At 45.3% G+C, this 19849-nt stretch overlaps 1 protein-coding gene across 1 annotated transcript in view; it reads left to right on the top strand.

Annotated features, from left to right (window-relative positions):
- slc4a10b (solute carrier family 4 member 10b) overlaps positions 1 to 19849 on the top strand; it is a 43963-nt gene that overhangs the window by 14974 nt on the left and 9140 nt on the right. The window contains exons 4-14 of the mRNA XM_062534001.1: positions 2458 to 2539; positions 5194 to 5337; positions 6040 to 6178; positions 7906 to 8066; positions 10548 to 10736; positions 13345 to 13433; positions 15118 to 15275; positions 15501 to 15588; positions 16079 to 16225; positions 16764 to 16864; positions 17109 to 17283. Coding sequence (XP_062389985.1) covers positions 2458 to 2539; positions 5194 to 5337; positions 6040 to 6178; positions 7906 to 8066; positions 10548 to 10736; positions 13345 to 13433; positions 15118 to 15275; positions 15501 to 15588; positions 16079 to 16225; positions 16764 to 16864; positions 17109 to 17283 — 1473 coding nt within the window. The remainder of the gene's footprint in view (positions 1 to 2457; positions 2540 to 5193; positions 5338 to 6039; positions 6179 to 7905; positions 8067 to 10547; positions 10737 to 13344; positions 13434 to 15117; positions 15276 to 15500; positions 15589 to 16078; positions 16226 to 16763; positions 16865 to 17108; positions 17284 to 19849) is intronic.

The raw sequence follows: 19849 nt of genomic DNA, 5'->3' as shown, positions 1-19849 counted from the left end.
ACAGGGAGATCCAGGCCAGGCTTGTTTGTCTGGAGGTCCGGAGGCTGTTAGCCGGAATGGGGGCTCACGCCGGGGCTTCTCCACTGCGGATGGACCGTCGTCACGGCAGCGGATAATGAAGTTCAGTTGGGTCATCGGGGGGATCCTCATCTCTGTACCACCCACACATACGCCACCCACCCCACCCCTAGGGGCTGATGCCAAACGCCGCCATGATAAAACGTGACAAGCAATTCATCAGGCTCTCATTAAGCAGGCAGATTTGAGCAGATGCACTTTAATGGTGTGGAGTGTTACAGTTGCCTTGTCTTCCTGGCTTCTGTTGTCAGATGGACCCCTCGGAGACTCATCATTTCTGGGCTCCTGCAGGAAGGTCTCACGCTAACAGCGCTGACACACATATTGTCAGCATATCCTCTCTAATTTATTTATATAGAGGGCGTGCTGCTATGAATAGAACCGCAGGAATGCACCAATAATTAAGAGAGAAATTAAACATGGAAGTGGTTGAGTGCTTTCGAGATGCACGCATGCAGAAACACCTCCCTGGCTTTCCCTCTCTCTTTCCGGACTCCTCTTCACTGGCTATTGTGTGTTGAATAAGGCTTATCTCTCCCTACTCCATACACAAGCTGTACCCACTGACGTGTTTGATATGAAAATATTGAATACAATGATGCGGGTCATTTATCTGCTATTCCTGCTCCATATCCTAGCAACCCGTGTAAATGGACATAATAGAGTGTTCTGTGAGGTCTGGGACGAGATACACATCACATAATGGAATGGCTCTGAGAGCAGAATATGCCTCTGACGTCAGCACGTCATGTGGGAAAAGCTGTAGTGTCTGAAAGAACTTGACAATTTGATTGCAGCATGAGAGGCTAGTTATTGACCACATCAGTAACCATGGAAACTGTCTACTGAAGTTAGACGGTGTGTGTGTGTGTGTACTCCCAGCCTGGGGAGAGGATACAAGGAGGTCAGATGCTATTAAAATGTATGATTGTGCTCAGCCAAAAGAATATACGGAGGATGTAGCCTAGAGGCTGGTTGAAGTGTAGAACTCTCAGCCCCTTATCATTCACCACTGGAAGACTTTTAAATAAGATAGGGACTTTAGTTACTTTACTCACTTATTTGGTTGCTTTTGGAAACAGAAGGTAGCCTACAGCAAGGTCACAAAATACAGTAAGGTTTTTCTGCTGGTGTATTGCATTAGTTGTTGATTTTGACAACTGAATAAAATATAATGCACAGAGAATCCATTTTTCATGCCAAATGGCATGGAGGTCAATAAAGTTCACAGTCATTGTGGTGTGTGTGTGTGGTGGTTAGTGTGGAAGTGACAGTAGCTGCGTTTCCATTACAAATATGCGCAAAAACTTTGTCGATATTGTCTTAATGTCGAATATCACAATTTTCGCAATTGCGGTGTTTCCATTACATTCGGCTAACTAAATTAAAATCTCGTGTATTCTCGCGTGCTGTAAGTCATTAGGAGACATGGTGGTTATCAACATTACCCAGATTTAGCCATAGGGATTTAGCCTACACTAAATGCATTCAAATTGCCACCACGGCACGCTGATTATCAGTCATTAGGCTATATAAGCCATCAGCGGAGGAGGCCTACGTTTTGGTGGGGCAGAAACATAAAATTAAAAATGACATATGTCACAGGAGTTTGTTGTAGTAGGCCTATGCTTAAATCATGTCACAGCCATGTCAGTGGAATATTTCGTAGATCAGCCTAGTTGATTAGTTTCTAAAACTAGAATCTAGATTTCTTTCAGCACCGTTCTCATCACGTTAAACCAGCAAAGCATAGCAACGTTGTTGCTATGGGTAAACAAAACTAGTTGAGCGGTTGCGTAGCCTATGCAGCGTTTTTGAGAAAGTGTTGTCGGCAAGTTCACAGCTGTGGATTCAACATTTTAGAATGACACGAGCCACTTTTAATGAAAAAAAAAATATTGTTTTACATTATTCTCCCGGTGCCACTTCCTGTCGGCAGTCTTCTTAGTCGGTTTCGTTCCTCCTAACATCCGGTTGTTGGATCACGTGACTCGTCAGATGCGAAAAAAGTGTTTCCATTGCAGTTTTGCGAAATATACAAATTTCGATACGCTCGAAATACCACCTCACCCGAGCGCAAAAACTTTTTATCGAAACATGTGAGTTTTTTCGAAATGTGTGTGTTTCCATTAAGCACATTTCTTTTCGCAACTCTTAATTTGCGCAATTTAATGGGTAATGGAAACGCAGCTAGTGTGTTTATCACGGTCTGCTCATTATCACTTTGTGGCTGTGTTGTGGTGCTGTGTGTCTCATTTCCTCCCTCTGTGGTGGCCATGTCTCTCCCTCCCGTGATCACTAGCCGTGCTGTTGCGAAATGTTGTGACTGGAACGCGCCAAGTGCTAACTGTGATGGACTAATGAGCTGTCCCCCCACAGAGGAGCGATGAGGAGGCCGTGGTGGACCAAGGAGGGGCCCGGTCCATCATGAAGACCAACTTTGAGAAGGAGGAGCTTGAAGGTAAGGTGGCCCTGTCTCTCTCTGCTGAGGGTCAAGGATGTGGGTGTCTGTGGGAGAGTGTGTGGGTGGCATGGTGTGCAGTGTGAGAAGAGTGCAGAGTTCTCGGATAGAGAGGCGCTTTTCCTTTGCACCCCTCAGGAGACAGAAGACGTGGGGAGGGAGGGGGGAGGAGGACCTGATGGGAGACAGGCTCAGGGGAGTGTGTGTGTGTGGGGGTGGGTGTGGGGGTGTGTGTGTCGGGGGGGCTGTTGTTCGGTGGACCAGCACTGACGTCAGCCATGTGTCAGCCTCTGGAAGTGTTCTATTTTTACACTGGTCTTGTCTCTCTCCCTCCAACACACACACAGAGGCAGGATATATAGGAATCACGGCACTGTATTAGGAGTATTGTAGATTCTTGGGAGGGATGGCAGTCATGTTCAGAGTATAAGAGTAATGTCTTTATCAGTGTCTATTTCTAAATGACTCAGACAAGCATCATTATGGCTGAAAGGTGTATCTAGCTCTTGATCCAATGTATAGGTTCATATCAAGTGATTTAGTGATCATTTGTAAGACCATGCAATAAAATGGCCGATAATCCCTTCACAATCAATAAATATTGTATTCTGTCAGTTCATTCAGATTAATTTATTGCTAAAATACTGATAGTACCAGAAAATCATCAATATCTGTGATGTCTGAGGGATGTCAAATATATGTGTGGGCCTAGTGTGTGTTTGTGTTTGCGCTCCTGGGTACTGTACACACTGTGATGTGTAACAGCTTCTGACTTGCAGCTGCAGTGTGTCGTGACTGTGGTGTCTCTGAGGCAGATTGGCCATTTTCCGGATGCTTCTCTGTGATGTCACTGATGTGCAGCCTCACACAGCAAATGTTTGGGTTTCATTTGTTCAATCTCGCTCTCTCTGTCTCTTTCTCTCTCTTTCCCTCTCTCTCTCTCTCTCACACTCACTCTGTCTTTTTCCCTCTCTCTCTCACTCTCTCTCTCTCTCTCTCTCTCTCTCTCTCTCTCTCTCGCTCTCTCTGTCTCGCTCGCTCTCTCTGCAACCCTTCATGGGTACACGCCAAATACACTGCTGACTCACTCCACGGCCCCTTAACAAAAGAAACACACGCACACACACACACACACACACACACACACACACACATGCACACACACACACACACACACACACACACACTCATACACTCATGCACAAACATGCGCACACACAGCCACAACCATACACACTTACAGACACACAAAGCACACGCATAGACAGAAACCCACACACACAAACACACCGTGACCATGCAAGATTAGAGCGTGGCATTGTTCGAATTGGCACAGCACTGACTGAAAAAAAAAGAGAAAGAATTAGAATTCACTTACGCGCTCATTTCTGAGCCTGCCTTCTGGGCCTGACAACTCCCTGGGCCGCACATCGAGCCGAGACATATGATTCCCTGACATTTCTGGGCCTTATTTAATGACACAAGCTGGTGGCCGAAAGAGAGATGGAGAGAGATATATGGAGAAAGAGAGAGAGAGAGAGAGAGAGAGAGAGATGGAGAGGGAGAGAGAGAGACCAAATGTCAGCCGAATGCTCAGAGGAGCAGCTTCATCAGCCAAGATGGCCTGCTGCCTCGGGGCGGGGGAGCAGGGAGTGGAGAGTGGGCCGTGCCGCGGTCAGTGAGCGTTAGCCTCACGCGGTCACAGGAACACATGGCGCCAACCCAGAGGCACTACGGCTGCTGCGGCTGCACACGGGCATGGCCAGGCACTTCCTGCACTCTCACACCACCCCTGTGCTCCTCTTATGGGGGGGGGGGTGTAGGATGGAACTGTCACTGAGAGTGCTGGATGTGTTTGACAGATTTCACATTTAGGCTGCGGGATGATTTCGGACAAGGCCATGGTAGTCTAGGTTCATCAGTTCATAAGAGAAGAGGGAAAATGGACACTGATGTCAAGCTAATTGGTGTTTCATAATATACAGTACTACTGGCGTTCTTGTGCTCTTGCTGTTTATTTGTGTTGTTGTGTGCTAATACTTGTAGAATCTGCAGAGCACCTGTGCAGGGCTGTTCTGTTTTTTAGCCATGAAGGCTTTTAGAAGAGTAGTGTGTGTGTTTGCGTGCGTGTGTGTGTGTGCGCGCATGTGTGTGTGTGTGCACGTTGCCGCTGCAGCGGCAGATGTTAAATGCTGAGCATATCCTTTTAGCTTGCAGGTCCCTTCTAATAAAGTAGTGTAGTAATAAATTATCAGCTAAAGCACCCCACCAATGTCATAATTTAATGCCTCTCTCCGGGACGCTCGGTCAGTATCCACTTCCATCGAAACCCTGATGGCGCGACCTCTAAATCCAGATTACACCTAATTCTATTTATTTACTATCCTTTTTGCTGTATTAATATGGTTTGGAATTGGACTTGACTGATTGTTGATAGTGAATGTGCGCAGAAGGGAAAAAAGGCTAAAAGCACAAAAGCAACGATAGGGGGAGGTGCAGTGAGAAAACAGTGTGTGTACCCAGCGGCCGCTGATTTGAATCAGTGGCTGTCACAGACAGTAAGCTCTCACGCTGTGATGGTTCTTGGCCCTTTGGCTGTGCTCCAAGCCCCCGTCTCCTAACCCTCCAGCCCTCTTCCCTCTCTCCCCCCTCAGGCCACCGGACTCTCTACATCGGCGTGCACGTGCCGCTGGGCCGCAAGACCCACCGGAGGCACCGGCACCACGGCCACCGGCACCGGAGGAGGAGCCGCGAGAGGGACAGCGGGGTGGACGACGGCCGGGAGTCGCCCTCCTACAGTAAGGCCAGTCCTCCAGTGTGGGCGGCAGAGGATTTATTCCATCGCTAATCATATCCTGGGTTGTAGTACCCTCTTCTTCATCCTACTAATCATATCCTGAGTTGTAGTACCCTCTTCTTCTTCATCCTACTAATATGGGAGCGGTGGTGGTGTTGTGGCTAAGGCAGAAGGCTGCTTGACTGCCACCGTTGTGCATTTGAACAAGGCACTTAACCCCAAGTAGCTCTGGAGCCTGGCAATAACTGACACCTCTAAGTCGCTTTGGATAAAAGCGTCACCCAAATGATTAGATAATAATAATACAAATGCATAATATACTGTGCATTTCAGCCCCATTTAAAGGCAAATGTGTTCATGAAAATGTTTAATTATCCTTTATTTAACCAGGGGGTTTATATTGACACTGTAGTCTCTTTTTCAAATGGTCCCATGCACACAATGCACACATGGTGTTATCACATGCATTCATGAGGATGATCTTCTCACTGAACAAATCACTTCAAATTTCCCATCTTGCTGTGTCTTTATTCTCAGCCCATCCTACTGTATGATCAGGTTCACTATAACACAAACATATTCCTGGTTGTTTTAAACCATAACTGGTCACCATAATCAGCATTCACTGTAAACAGGACACGCTCACATGAGTTTGTTTTGGCTTCATGGATTGTGAGCGTTCTCCTCCGTCTCTGGTCGCCAGACACCCCGTCTCAGAGAGTGCAGTTCCTTCTGGGCACAGAGGACGACGACGAGGAGCACATCCCCCACGACCTCTTCACGCAGCTGGACGAGATCTGCTGGCGGGACGGCGAGGAGGCCGAGTGGAGAGAGACGGCCAGGTAATGCGCCGCCGCCACCGTCACCATTACGTGTGCACCCAGACGGATGGGCACGCTGTTCAAGCAGCTCACATTAGGTGCCCTTGAAGTGGGCTGCACAAAAGCTCTTAAGTCGTCATTCTTATTTGCCCTGACGTAACTATTTCAGATACTTGAATGCACTTAAGGCTGCACAACTCAGTCTTCTACTGCCTCAGGCGGTATCGCTTAATTTTTATAGCTTCCCATCTGTTAGGCCCACTATACTGTGTTTTTAAAATCAATTTCTAATCTTACTTACAGTAGGACGACTGACAATAACTGTAGTGTTAATCCCCGATGGCCTGAACAGATGTATTAAGTGTCAATATTGCTGCTGTTGTGTAACTCTGGTGCGATGCGACCAGAAGCTGCGTTGAAGCTGTCAGGTGCCTGACAAAGGCCCAGTGAATGCATGCGGAGAGCAGTCTCATAAGCACGGCATGACTCACAGCTGCTAGGACGAGTTCTGTCGGCACATCCTGTTCGGCTTGCCGGATCTTTTTTTCCCTTCACATTCACTGTGCTGTAGCCTGCGTGCACCCTGCGTCCTTCAGTCAGACACCGTTTGCAAGGCTTGCAATTGTGTGGCAGGGAATTACTTGTACACTGACAAGAGCTTTAATTTGAAAGGAAAGGGCTTAGGAACCTAGCATAGGATGTTCAACGTGTAATATGGTTAGTATCTACAGGGCTGTCCAGAAATGCCATCGTTTTGTCATAAATATGGTTGTTGTCTGGCAGTTTTCCAAAGCTTTTTCTGCCTGGGGTGGACGTTTTTATGTAACTGTTTCAAGTCAGTATCCGTGACTCTCATCACAGAACTGTTCCAGCTGTCTGATGGACATTCATGATGACGGTTCCACGGAGCTCTGAATAGCCTCAACGTAGACTTGTTCTGGCAGTTAGATGTTTATCACTTTGGGTCTTGTTGTTGTTGTCCGGCTCACCCATATTTATCTGAAAGCCTATAACTTTTTTTTCTAATGGCCTGGCTTTTCTAAAATTGATAGTATGTGGAAGATTTTGACTGGAGCAGTTTGTATAGAGGTATGGATTTGGACTATAAAACGGCCTCAGAGGCTCAGACTGAGGCCCTTGTGGTTGCTGAACCTATATGTAGACCAGAATACTGCCACTTCTATCAGACGCTGTGGCTCTCCCTGTATCAGAATTATGATTGTGATGGAGGATTTTTCTCTCTGGAGATTTGTGAAGAAATTGCCTTTGGATGAGAGTGACTGATTTGAATGAAACTTGTAGCTATATTTTAACGCTCACCTGAATAATTATGACAAGAACATTGTTTATTTCATCTGAGGATGTTTTTGGGATGCTACCCATCACAGACATTAGTTCCCCATGGATGAAGTCCAGCGCCACCCCACCGCTGAAATAGCCGCAGCACATTAGTAGGGCTCGTCACCGTGTGCCACAGACCGGCCTCCACGGCAGCTGCTGATGTCACCGCTCTAATGAGCTCCCGGTCCATACTCTGAGCACATATGGCCGAGCAGCTGGCTGTGGCCGCGCGTCTGCCGCAGAGTCACCTCACCAGGGCCACGTCCTTGTGCAGCCAGCGCCAGTTTGAGGTGGCGGAGAACGGAGAGAACCTGAAGATAACCTGTGTTATTTATTTGTGTCTTTGTGTGTTGTTTGTATGTGTGTTTACGTATGTATGTGTGTGTGTGTGTGTGTGTGCGCGCCAGGTGGCTGAAGTTTGAGGAGGATGTGGAGGACGGCGGGGAGAGATGGAGTAAGCCGTACGTGGCCACTCTCTCTCTGCACAGCCTGTTCGAGCTGCGCTCCTGCATCCTCAACGGCACCGTGCTGCTGGACATGAGGGCCACCACGCTGGACGAGATCGCAGGTAGAGCCGCACCTCAGCTCCACACCCCTGTCCAGAGCTACAATTACGTGGGAGCCAGAGGGAGCCGAGCTACAATTTCGTGGGAGCCAGAGGAAGGACTGGCTCCCATGAAAGCAGCAAAGTCAAAAAGCTGAGGGGGTCTCGCATATCTGAGGGTGTCTGCCATATGTGGTATCGTAGGCTAATTTAATCTGAACAACAGTCATTGGCCATCCGTGTGCGGTCTCTTACTTTTAAAATCGTTAAATTAAAATAGGCTATAGGCGACTATGGGACGTTGACCTGAACCTATCCTACTCTCAAGAACACAGTATGCAATGTTCGAAAAGAATATCATCACGAATTCTGACGCTATCTGTTTGACGTGAGGAACAGAGTCAGGCTGACATTCACTGGAAAAGTACATGTCACACTGAAATGCTGGGAAATTTCACCTATTTGTATGAGATAGAATAGCAGAATTCCCAAACATTTTTCCCCAAGGACCACCTTCTACATCCTGACTTGGCCTTAATAAACTCCAAATACTGTGGAGTTTACAAATGATTTCCTTTAATTTTATGTTTCCATATCATTATTACCTGATTCGAAATTATTTATTTATTCATGAATTAATTACAAAAGATTTAAAAAGTAATTTTTTAACACCTCTCTGCCATAGCCCTTTCCATCTCGTGTACCCCCTAGAAGCAGCTCGTTTAACACAGTCTGAGATAGAGAGACCGACTTAAAGAGTAATTCAAGCACTGCCCCTGTCTACCCAACACAATTATCTCAGCACTGTATTGTATTGCCAAATTTGGATTAGATTTTCAGTCCATCACTATGGCAAATTCAAATCAACACAGCTGCATCCAGCTGTAAAGCATGGAGACAACAGTGGAAACTCTATAGCGCTCTCTATGGCGCTAGGATGCTCTCTATGGTGCTATGATGCTAGGTAATGCACATTTAGTTTGATTTAATATGAGAATAAAGCTCCTGGCTCATTCGCTGCGACCTGTCATTGAACTGGAAGGTGTTTTTATAATTGTGCTAATGTACAGTGATATTGCTCAGATTGTAGCAAGGCGCAGTAATTCCCCACGCTCCCCCCCAAGAACCTGTCTGTGGGCTGTGGGCTCCTCAGAGCTATTTTAGCTGCGCTAATGTGAGGTCTCACCTCATCAATCATGCAAGGGCTCCCAGGCTCGATCACGGCTCCTTAAGCATGTGAATTATACATCAGAGAAAACCTGGACTAAATGACTTTTTTTTGTCTCTCTCTCTCTCACTCTCTCCCTCTCTCTCTCTCTCTCTCTCCCTCCCATTTCCAAATGGCTTGTGTGCTGCAACAAATGGGATGTGTAGTCATAACATGTGCTGCCATTTCACTAGCTCACTGCTGCAGAGCGGCGCTGATTGATCTGTACAATAAGTTAACAGGCCCCATCTGCATGAGGTTTTGGCTGTAAATGACCCAGCTGAGAGAATGTCCTACATCGGCCCAGGAGCAGCAGTGCTCACCAGCACACTGTCTTTAATCGGGGATCATTATACACTCTGCAGATTGTTCACATCTGTGGCGTTAATTATTGATTCACTTCTGCTTGCCCAGAAAGGGTTTGAACATGGATTCTGTTAAATCAGGCATTATGTTCACCACCGAGCTCATTTACTCTTTTTGTGTCAGAGCCTCTATGAACCCCAAATCCAACAGCTCTGTGTCCTCATTTAGTTTGACTGTCGTTTAATATGCTTGGGTATGAAATTATGAACCTGACGACATTTAACAACCTTGGAACCGAACAGCGTTTGTTCAAAACTTAAGTGTTACTATTGCATCTTCTCACTCTCTCTTTCTCTCTCTTTCTCTCCTCTCAATTCAATTCAATTCAAGGATGCTTTATTGGCATGACAAATAAGACATTCATGTTGCCAAAGCAGTCAAACAAATGTATATCATAGTGTAACATTAGCACAGAATGATAATACATACACTGTACACATGCATACATTATACACATACACATAAGAATACAAGTAATATACCATAAGTATGTCTATTCTCTGTAAAAATAAGGATATAGTCCTGTGAGATAAAATAATTAAGTTATGCTAGTGTCTCTCAGCTTATGACAGTGTGAAATGTATCTTGCTGCTAGAGGGGCTGAATATCCCTCTCCTGAGAGGATAGGCAGTTTATCATGTGAACCCATGGTTTCGAACTTTGGGTAGTATGATTTAAAACTAGGGAAAGATGCCTCTCTTATGTTTTTATATTTTTCACAGTGAAGAAGAAAGTGCTCCTCTGTCTCAACCTTCCCTGTCTGGCAGTGACCACATATTCTTTCCTCTTTTGGCAGCCAGGTTTTCCTGTGCCTGCCTGTTTCCACTGTAAGAGTGTGGTCACTTAGCCTGTACTTGGTCAGGATTTGCCTCTGCTTCGTATCTCTGACAGAGAAGAGATACTCTCTCTCTCTCTCTCTTTGTGGTGGTCAGAAATGATCTTGGACCACCAGGAGGCCGCCGTTCCTCTGGGAGACGACATCCGTCGGAAGGTCCGTGAGGCGCTCCTCAAGCAGCACCACCACCAGAACCATAAGAAGCTGGCCAACCGCATCCCCATCGTGCGCTCCTTCGCAGACATCGGCAAGAAGCAGTCCGAGGCCCACAACATGGACAAAAACGGTGAGCACCGGCGTACCGGCTCTCTGCTGAGGTGATGCTCTCACTTCTCGGCTGTGTCCTCTTAAGAAAGGCTTCAAATATCATCAGTCTGTTGCAGTCAGTTGAGTTGCATCAGATGAGAATGTTTTAGAATAGTTTTAGGGTACATTTAACTTGGGATGGAATATGGTAGTTACAGTATTATTTTTAGAGGAATTAATTGATGAGCATTATAAGCAATTTAAGAAACTTGATATATCTAGATATATTTGTATCATATTCTAGACTATCAACTCCAATGACAGCAGTTTATATTTTCCTCTGTACACTCTGTATACCTACCTTTACTCAGTTTACTAAAATATGGGTTAGCATTTAGTATTTTGGTATTACTCTTTACTCTGTCACTATCATTTACTGGTGGAAGGTGTCTGATGATCTGTTTAATTCCATTGTAAGACAGTTCCATTTTACCCTGCATTGTCCATTTCTTACCCTTTATTGGTGTGGTTCAACATCTGTTCTCCTGTTTCCTGTGGTTGAGTCAGTCTTTTTAATCTGTGTGTGTGTCTTTACTGTATGTATTTTGTATGTATGTGTGTGTGGTGTGTGTGTGTGTGTGTGTGTGTGTGTGTGTGTGTGTCTTCACTGTATGTATTTTGTGTGTCTGCGTGTGTGTGTGTGTGTGTGTGTGTGTGTGTCATTGGCAGGCGGCTCATTCTTCTGTTCCGCCCTCTCGGCCTCCCTCTGTGACTCTTTTAAGAGGGCGGGCTGTCGGAGTGAGAGGCAGGTGTCGTCCTGCGCTCCCTGGTCACTCTGTTGCCCTCAGTGTGTCCCTGTCCCCGTCTCCACTCCGATCCCCACCTCATCCACCACCCACCCACCCCCCACTGCCCCGCAGCACAGGCCCCCGCAAAAGAGCCCACACCTCCCACACGCCGCGGACGTGTCCGATATCCAGCCACTGGACACGGAGGACGACACGGATGCAGGCAACTTAAAAAACACTTGACCGACTTGCTCCTTTAGCTCCTTCCTAAAACATAACTTGTGAAGGTGAAGGTCCCTGTTAGGACTTCCTCATAACGCTGTTGTCATGTCTCTGTCAGTGCTAGTTGTCAGGCTGTCAGGAGTGAAGTGTGGCACTTGGCCGTGCTGTGAGAGATGACACGTAAAGTGATGATCCTCTGCAGCTCATCATGGAGCACAGAGATGTTTGTTTGTTTGTTTGTTTTCTCTCTGATTTTTGTGTTTCTTAACAGTTTTGGTGCTCAGAGGTTAGTGGGTGTCACAACACTGACGATGGCTGACATGGATAAAACTGAATATTTAAGTGGATAAAGCTAAATATTTAAGTTGACAAAACTAAAAAGAGATAATAGCACACATTACTCAATTACCACAAGACTGCCTCATTTTTACAACATTCTTAAAAAGTTATGTCTTTTTAAAGGGCATACAGTAGGCTAGATATAGCATGACTAGATATGCCTGACACAATATTCCATGCTGCATGATACTGAAATGAGTTCAGAGAAATGGCAAAAGTACAACTGCTCCCTCTTAATTATTGGAAATAAAGCCTGTTTTTCAGACAGGATCACCTTTAGCAGGTCTTATGTTTAGGAAGCAGAGTTTGCCAGCTCCCCACATGCTGACATTAACACCACAAAGAACACCCTGAACCCTTTTAGTGTCTCTTTTGGAGTGTGATTAAATGGGAGTGTTGTCTCACTGAGTCATTAATTCCAGTAGCGCTTATCCAAAAAGCAGCGTTTTAGCAGACGTGTGCGTGACCAATCTGCAAAAATCTGGTCGTGCAATTCCAAGTATGTGGTAGCCTAATCATAATCAAAAATGTTTTAATTGTTTGCGGGGGCCGAATTCTGAACGCTAAAGGGGTTCATGTTTGGGTGTTACTTCGTTGTTTTTGTCTGCCTGTGAAATCGCTTTAGTGGCAGAGCTCTGACACAGATGTTTTGATGCAAAAAAAAGATCATACCCGAAAGGTCTGCTTCTGGCCCCGACGCTTTTTAGCAGCTTAGACTAGAGAGATAGCACCTGCCAACACGCGGATCAAACACTGAAATTAGTTTTAGCAAATGTCATTTCTCCGATTTAGAGACGCCCTCTTCCTCTGCTCTGTCCTCGAGCTAATTTCATGTTTGTATCAACCTGTCTCAAAGGGGGCAACAACGCTTTAATCATCACAGGCACCCCCCTTAATCATAAATTCTCCCGATCCACCATTCATTCACTCACTCACTCATTCATGCAATCACTCCATTCACCACCTCTCTCACCCAGCTGCTTTTGTCTGCTCTTGAGATTCTCCCCAAATCGCGGGGATGTTGCCAATGTGAAATACAACACAGCAGACTGTCAATGGTCCATCTTAATGCTCACCCTTGGAGCAGTGGTCCATGTTAGTGCACAGCCTTGGAGCAAAGGCCATGAAGCAAACACAATACCGCCCTGAAACGACACCTCAGTCTGCTGTGATGTATTACCATTTGTGAGGCCGGCCTGTGCCTATGAGTTTCTGATGAGACGGCTGATGCGCTCAGTTGAAGGGCACTTGTGGCCAGATACGTGACCGCTTGAACTTTTCCTCCCGGTCCGATCGCAGGTCAGATGATCTCTCCTCAGACGCTCCCCACGGCCCCAGAGGGGAAGAGTGAGGTGAGCCGGGAGAACAGCGCTGTGGACTTCAGCAAGGTGAGCACCGATGTCGCCCAGCGGATCAGACGTTCTCATTCTCTTACACACAGACCCTACAGGGAGAGACATAACACACACTTCATTTGGAGACAACGCAGACAATGTTTTGATTATGTTTAAATGATGTTGCACAACGTCTGTAGGAGTAATCAAGCTCAATTTTCTTTCTCATGGGCATGAAGCCTTTTGTTTATTCTATTTTCACAGTAGTTATTATTGGGTGTTGATTTCTTGCGTTTCCATATGCACAGTATTATACAGTACCTTCACTCGACCCGATTTTGTATCATGCATTATTCCAACCATCAGCTCAAATGAGCATTCAGAGTCAGTAAACATGGTTATTAATGGGTCTACTGTATTGTATTTATCCAGAATTATCCCTAATGAATTATCCTCTCTGTTTCTCCCAAGGTCTGCTAAAAGGCTTGACTAGCTGTAAATCAGCTTATTACTGAATATATTTTAATGGAGGGCTGCCAATACTGTACCGTGTGCTTTTCACTTTAATGATTAGGTGACTGTGAAACAGATTTGCCAATCTGCTGAGATGGAAATGATGGAACTATCCAATTATAGGCTACAACTAGCTGGAAAATGCTTATTTTGTTTGTTTTCTGTTTGTGTCTGGTCTGTCCCAAATAACAAAGGGATTTTTCCAGCATTAGACAGCTCACCTCTGTCTGTGGATTAGGATCTTAGCTATACTGAGTGCAGAGTAGAACAGATCTCTGCCCATTAAGACTGAGCGCCACCCTAAAAATAACCGCCACTCTCTAAGTCGGGCACAATTTGTGCTCTGCCACCCTGGCATTTGGTGATTGTCCTTTTCCGCAGAATGAACCTGCAGTCTGTTTTTAAGTCTGCTTGTAGAGCTGTTGTCCAGGCAAAGCACCTGTTCCCCTCACACTTCAGAGACGGATTACTGAGCCAGTTCAGTAGAATTCATGACATTCTCTCATATCCTATACTGTATGTAATTAAGGTCTTTGGGGCAGATGTTCTGTGTCGTGTTCTCCCTCTTTCTCAGTATCCAACACAGACTGTCAGTGTTTTCTGCTGAACATGACGATGTAAAGGGATTCATGGAATCCTGACTACAGCATGTGGAGGAACATGACCGTGCTGCCCTGTTCACAGCAGCAGCAGCAGCAACTGTAGCAGCGTGCCAGAGATAGAGCTCTAGGTTGCCCCTGTTCCTCCCACCTCTGTCTCTGTCTCTGTCTCTGTCTCTTTAAGCCACAGCCTGTAGGATTGACGCAGTGCAGCTTCATGGCAGGCAGCAGCAGCAGCATATTGATGGGACTGGTGGTGGTCCTGGCTCCACTGCTCAGCCTATATGTTCTACAGGGATGGAGCAGAGAATAGGAGCACAAAATGGCCCCTTTCATTTAGTGTAATTGCGGGCTCCGAATTTAGCTAATGCGATCATCCACCTGCAGCCGCTTTTTTTACACAGCCTGTCTCATTGGACGTGTTTTGGGTGGGCATATGTGTTTAGATGTGCCATTCTAAGCAGCACTCATAAACCCACACAGTGTTTGGCAGGTAGTTAGGAATGGGGGGGGGGGGAATAAAAACGAGAGCAAAGCGGTTGGCCGCCGGCCAATCTGGCACGGGGCAGAGGTGAATCCGGTGAATCGTTCAAAAAGCCGTCTACTCTGGCCATGTGTCTCCGCAGATAGACCTACATTTCATGAAGAAGATCCCGCCGGGGGCCGAGGCCGCCAACATCCTGGTGGGAGAGCTGGACTTCCTGGATAAGCCGGTGGTGGCGTTTGTGCGCCTCTCCCCCGCGGTGATGCTGAATGGCATCGCAGAGGTCCCCATCACATCCAGGTAACTCTCCCACCTGCTGAGTAATAGTCCATGGGTCACAGCACTCCACGTGCCATGGTTACATTCATGTCACAACACCATGTTAAACCTCTCTGAACCGATTTCATACAATACACGCTAGAATGAACATTCTATGAAGTCACTAATGTTTTGGGTATTTTTTTATAGACATTTTTTATAGCCATTGCCTCATTGCTGCCCTCCTTTTGTGATCCATGTCTCCAGATTCCTTTTCATTTTATTGGGGCCAGTGGGGAAAGGCCAGCAGTACCATGAGATCGGTCGATCCATTGGAGTTTTGATGACCGATGAGGTAAGCTGGACGCCTTGTATGTTTTAAACTGGCCTTAAAATGCTCGCTTAATTTCCTGATGGTTTGAAACCCTGATTATATCGTGTGATGTATAAGTGATTTTGTAAAGCAGCAAAAAAAACACACAAAAAAACACACAAAAAAGCCCAATGCTAAAATGTTTGCTGTGGCACTGTACCGCTTCTCTATGGAGTTGTGGAGGTGGCAGGACGAGAGTTGTAATGGCCTTCACACACCTGCTAATTAGTCATAGGCTCCATGCACTAGCTAAGCTGCTACTTTGCGTTTCCAGGGTAACACTTCAGTCACGCTAGTGTGGAGGATGCTGATGTCATTATGCCGCACTCCTGTCAAAAAACTATTCTCTTTGCCATCGCAGCCTGTCTCAGTGGGAGAGAAGACAGAGAAAAAAAACAGTAAAAAAAAAGAACAACCTTCAAAAGCCTCTTATGTTCTCTTGTGACATTGCTCTCTGTTCTGTCGTTTCAAGGTCTTTCATGACGTGGCGTACAAAGCAAAGGACCGCAAGGACATTGTGGATGGAATTGATGAATTCCTCGACCAAGTAACAGTTCTGCCACCAGGAGAGTGGGATCCATCCATCAGAATAGAGCCTCCCAAAAATGTCCCTTCCCAGGTTTGTGTGGCCAAGTCAAAAAATAGCCCGTCCAGAAATAGAAATGGTATGGGTGGCCAGTGCCACCAGTCTGGGACTGGCACCGGCTGGCGTTCATTTTTTTTTGCCGGTGGATTCAGAGGCGACATCTTTCTGGCCATTTGAAGAGCATAGTCTGTGGTCCTCTCTCCCTCCGCAGGGATATAGCAGAAGGGTGATGCCAACCACATTAAATCAGTATCAGGCAAAAGATGCCGTCGCAAGATTTTTACATTCATCAGCATCTAGGACATTACCAGCACAATGTACACTGAAGAAGAACCTGCTATTACTGATTCTGAGACACAATTGTTCACCATCGGATGAATCATATCTTGTCTAGCAGCAGTCTCTGCAGTGAAAGAGCTGTTTTCTGTAACACTCTGGAATAGAGAGAAGGAGCTGTATGATGAACAGACTGTCTCTAGTCCCCCCCCCCACTCACACACACACAGACGCAGACACACACAGACGCAGACACATGTCTCACTCTCTCTCTCTCCCCCTCCCCTCTGTCCAGGAGAAGCGGAGGATCCCTGGAGTACCCAACGGCACCACCGACATGGGAGAAGCTGCAGAGCATGGGGGACACGGTGGCCCAGAATTGCAGCGCACAGGGAGGTGTGTGTGGGTGTGTGTGTGTGTGTGTGTGTGTGGGTGTGTGTGGGTGTGTGGGTGTCTGTGTGTGTGCGTGTAAGTGGAGAGAGAGAAAGTCCCTCCAAAGCTGGAATGACAACCTCAGCCTCACACACACACACACACACACACACACACACACACACACACACACACACACACATTCCCCACACTTCAGCGTGCAGGAAGCAATCCCCCCCACTCACTACTGTTGTGTGATCCATTGCAGGCTCTTTGGAGGATTCATCTTGGACATCAAGCGCAAGGCGCCGTTCTACTTGTCAGACTACACGGACGCCGTGAGCCTGCAGTGCATGGCGTCCTTCCTCTTCCTCTACTGTGCCTGCATGTCGCCCGTCATCACGTTCGGGGGCCTGCTGGGCGAGGCCACCGAGGGTCGCATAGTAAGGCCACACCCTCCCAGCACAGCTCCGCCCCCCCCCCATGGGAGAGGCTGGAGACAAGACAAATTTTCATTCATTCAACCTTTATTTATTCTCGGAGAGTCATTGAGGGTAGCCCTCATTTTCAATGAAGCCGAGATTACAGAAAAATACATGGAGGAACAAGAGATGTTCAAATAAGATAATAATAAGAAAATATACATTGCATTATAGAGGAGGAAGGGGGAAATAAAAATAATAAAATAAAAATACATGAAATAATAATAATAAAATAATAACAACAAAAATAATAATAATAAAAATAATAATAACAATAATAATAAAGACATTTACTTAAAGCAGGTACAAATTGGCATAGGACGGTTTGTGACCACAGACTTGAATTGACTATAAGGAATTATAGAGTTCATTTTTAAATTGCACTGAAGATTATTCCAGGAAGTAGGGGCACCATAACAAAAGGCTGACTTGCCCAACTCAGAATGGACACGAGGAACTTTAAGCATCAAAGAGTCATTTGATCTAGTCTGATAGGCACCAGAATTCCACATAAGCATATCTGAAATATAACCTGGTAATTTTTCAACAATACCCTTGTAAATAAACAGATACCAATGACGTTGTCTCCTCTCTGTCAGAGATGACCACCCGACCCTATCATATAGAACACAATGATGAGTGCTATAGCCATCACCAGTAATGAATCTCAGGGCAAAATGGTAGACTGAGTCCAGGGCTTTTAGTGAAGAGGCAGTAGCATTTTTATATATCACATCACCATAGTCTAGAACTGACATGAAAACTGCTTCAACAACTTTTTTCCTACTTTCCATAGGGAGGCTGGCCTTGTTTCTGTAGAAGAAACCAATTTTTTTTCTCAGTGTTTTTACTAGGATGGCTACGTGGTAATTAAATGTGAGTTTGTCATCCAGCCAAATACCAAGATATTTGTATTCAGAGACTCTATCAATGCTTGAACCAGTTACAGTTGTTATTTGCATGCTATTAACCTCAATGTTCCTTGCTCTAGTAAATAACATAAATTTAGTTTTCTTCTCATTTAGTACTAATTTAAGATTAATGAGAGCTTCTTGGAGAACATTAAATGAAAGCTGGAGATTATCAATTGCATGTTGAACAGAGTCAGCTATGCAATACAAAATAGTGTCGTCAGCATAAAGGTGGACTTGACAACCATTTAGTGAAGATACAATGTCATTGATGTAAATGGTGAAGAGAACTGGGCCCAAAATAGACCCTTGTGGAACACCCTTTGTGATTGGCAAAAACTCTGACTTAATATTTCCTGACTTAACACATTGAAACCTCTGGGACAAATAATTCCAAAACCATTTACATGCCTTATCATCTAGACCAATATCATGTAATCTTTGTAACAGTAAGGGATGATCAACTGTATCAAATGCTTTTGACAAATCAACAAAAAGGGCAGCACAGTGCTTTTTAATGTCTAAAGCAGATAATATATTATTTGTCACTAATGTGGTAGCTGAGACAGTGCTGTGATTTGTTCTAAACCCAGATTGTTGTGGATTTAATATGTCATGGCATGAAAGAAATGACTTGAAATATATACACATACAGTATATACAGTATGTCACTTCTTCACAGCCACACAGTTTGGCATGAGAAGGTCTAGTTGAACTTGTGCATCAGGGATCTCAGCTCTCTCAACTCACAGTCTCAGACCACACATGACATTTTCATCTTTGCTTCCTCTGATGTAACCTAGAATTACTGTAGATTACTAGATAAGAGTTGAGCTGACGATGGGATTCGCTCATTTTGTAGGCTCCATGTAGTACAGCATACAACACACACTACACACTACAAGCTATAGCACACATGCATATAATACACACACACACACACACACACACACACGTAACCTCACCAAACAACACAGTTCTGCATTAAAACGCTACAGGCGACAGCACACATATGCATAACACACACACACACACACACACACGTAACCTCACTGCTCTGCATTAAAACAAGTGCACAAGTTATTGCATGGAGTATTCTTTTATCAAAGAAGATCCAAGGAACTAAACTAATCGACTAACACACCACCTTCCTGTCTGTCTAATGTATTTACACCCTCATTCATACAGCCTGTAGAAAACCATATATTGACTGAAACAGTAAACTGAAAAAGTAGAACTGTGAAGACGGGGATTATAATCTGCATTTTAATGAATGCCATATCGACTGATGGATGGATTAACCTTTTTTTTGAACATGACCTAAAAAAGCCTATTATCAAATACCACCCATGGACTAATTCAGCCTTTTAAAAATTCAGCAGTCAAGACTGAAAGAGATATGCCGTTTATCTCCTGTGTGAGAGTTAGAGGGAGAGGACTGAGATAAGAGCCTTGAAGAGAGGCCAGGAAAAGAGGAGCATTCGGGGCTATATTTGGTATTAATTTAATGACATATTAGATTCTAATATGTCATTAAATTAATACCAAATATAAGATAGCATTCACACTGTTGTTGTCCATGTCAGAACCATCAACCCTCAAAGGGCAAAATGTCA

The sequence above is a fragment of the Sardina pilchardus genome, chromosome 4 (assembly GCF_963854185.1).
Source record: "Sardina pilchardus chromosome 4, fSarPil1.1, whole genome shotgun sequence".
NCBI classification, from domain to species: Eukaryota; Metazoa; Chordata; class Actinopteri; order Clupeiformes; family Clupeidae; genus Sardina; species Sardina pilchardus.
Note: the sequence above shows the minus strand (reverse complement) of the source record. Positions and strands in the feature narration are given on the sequence as shown.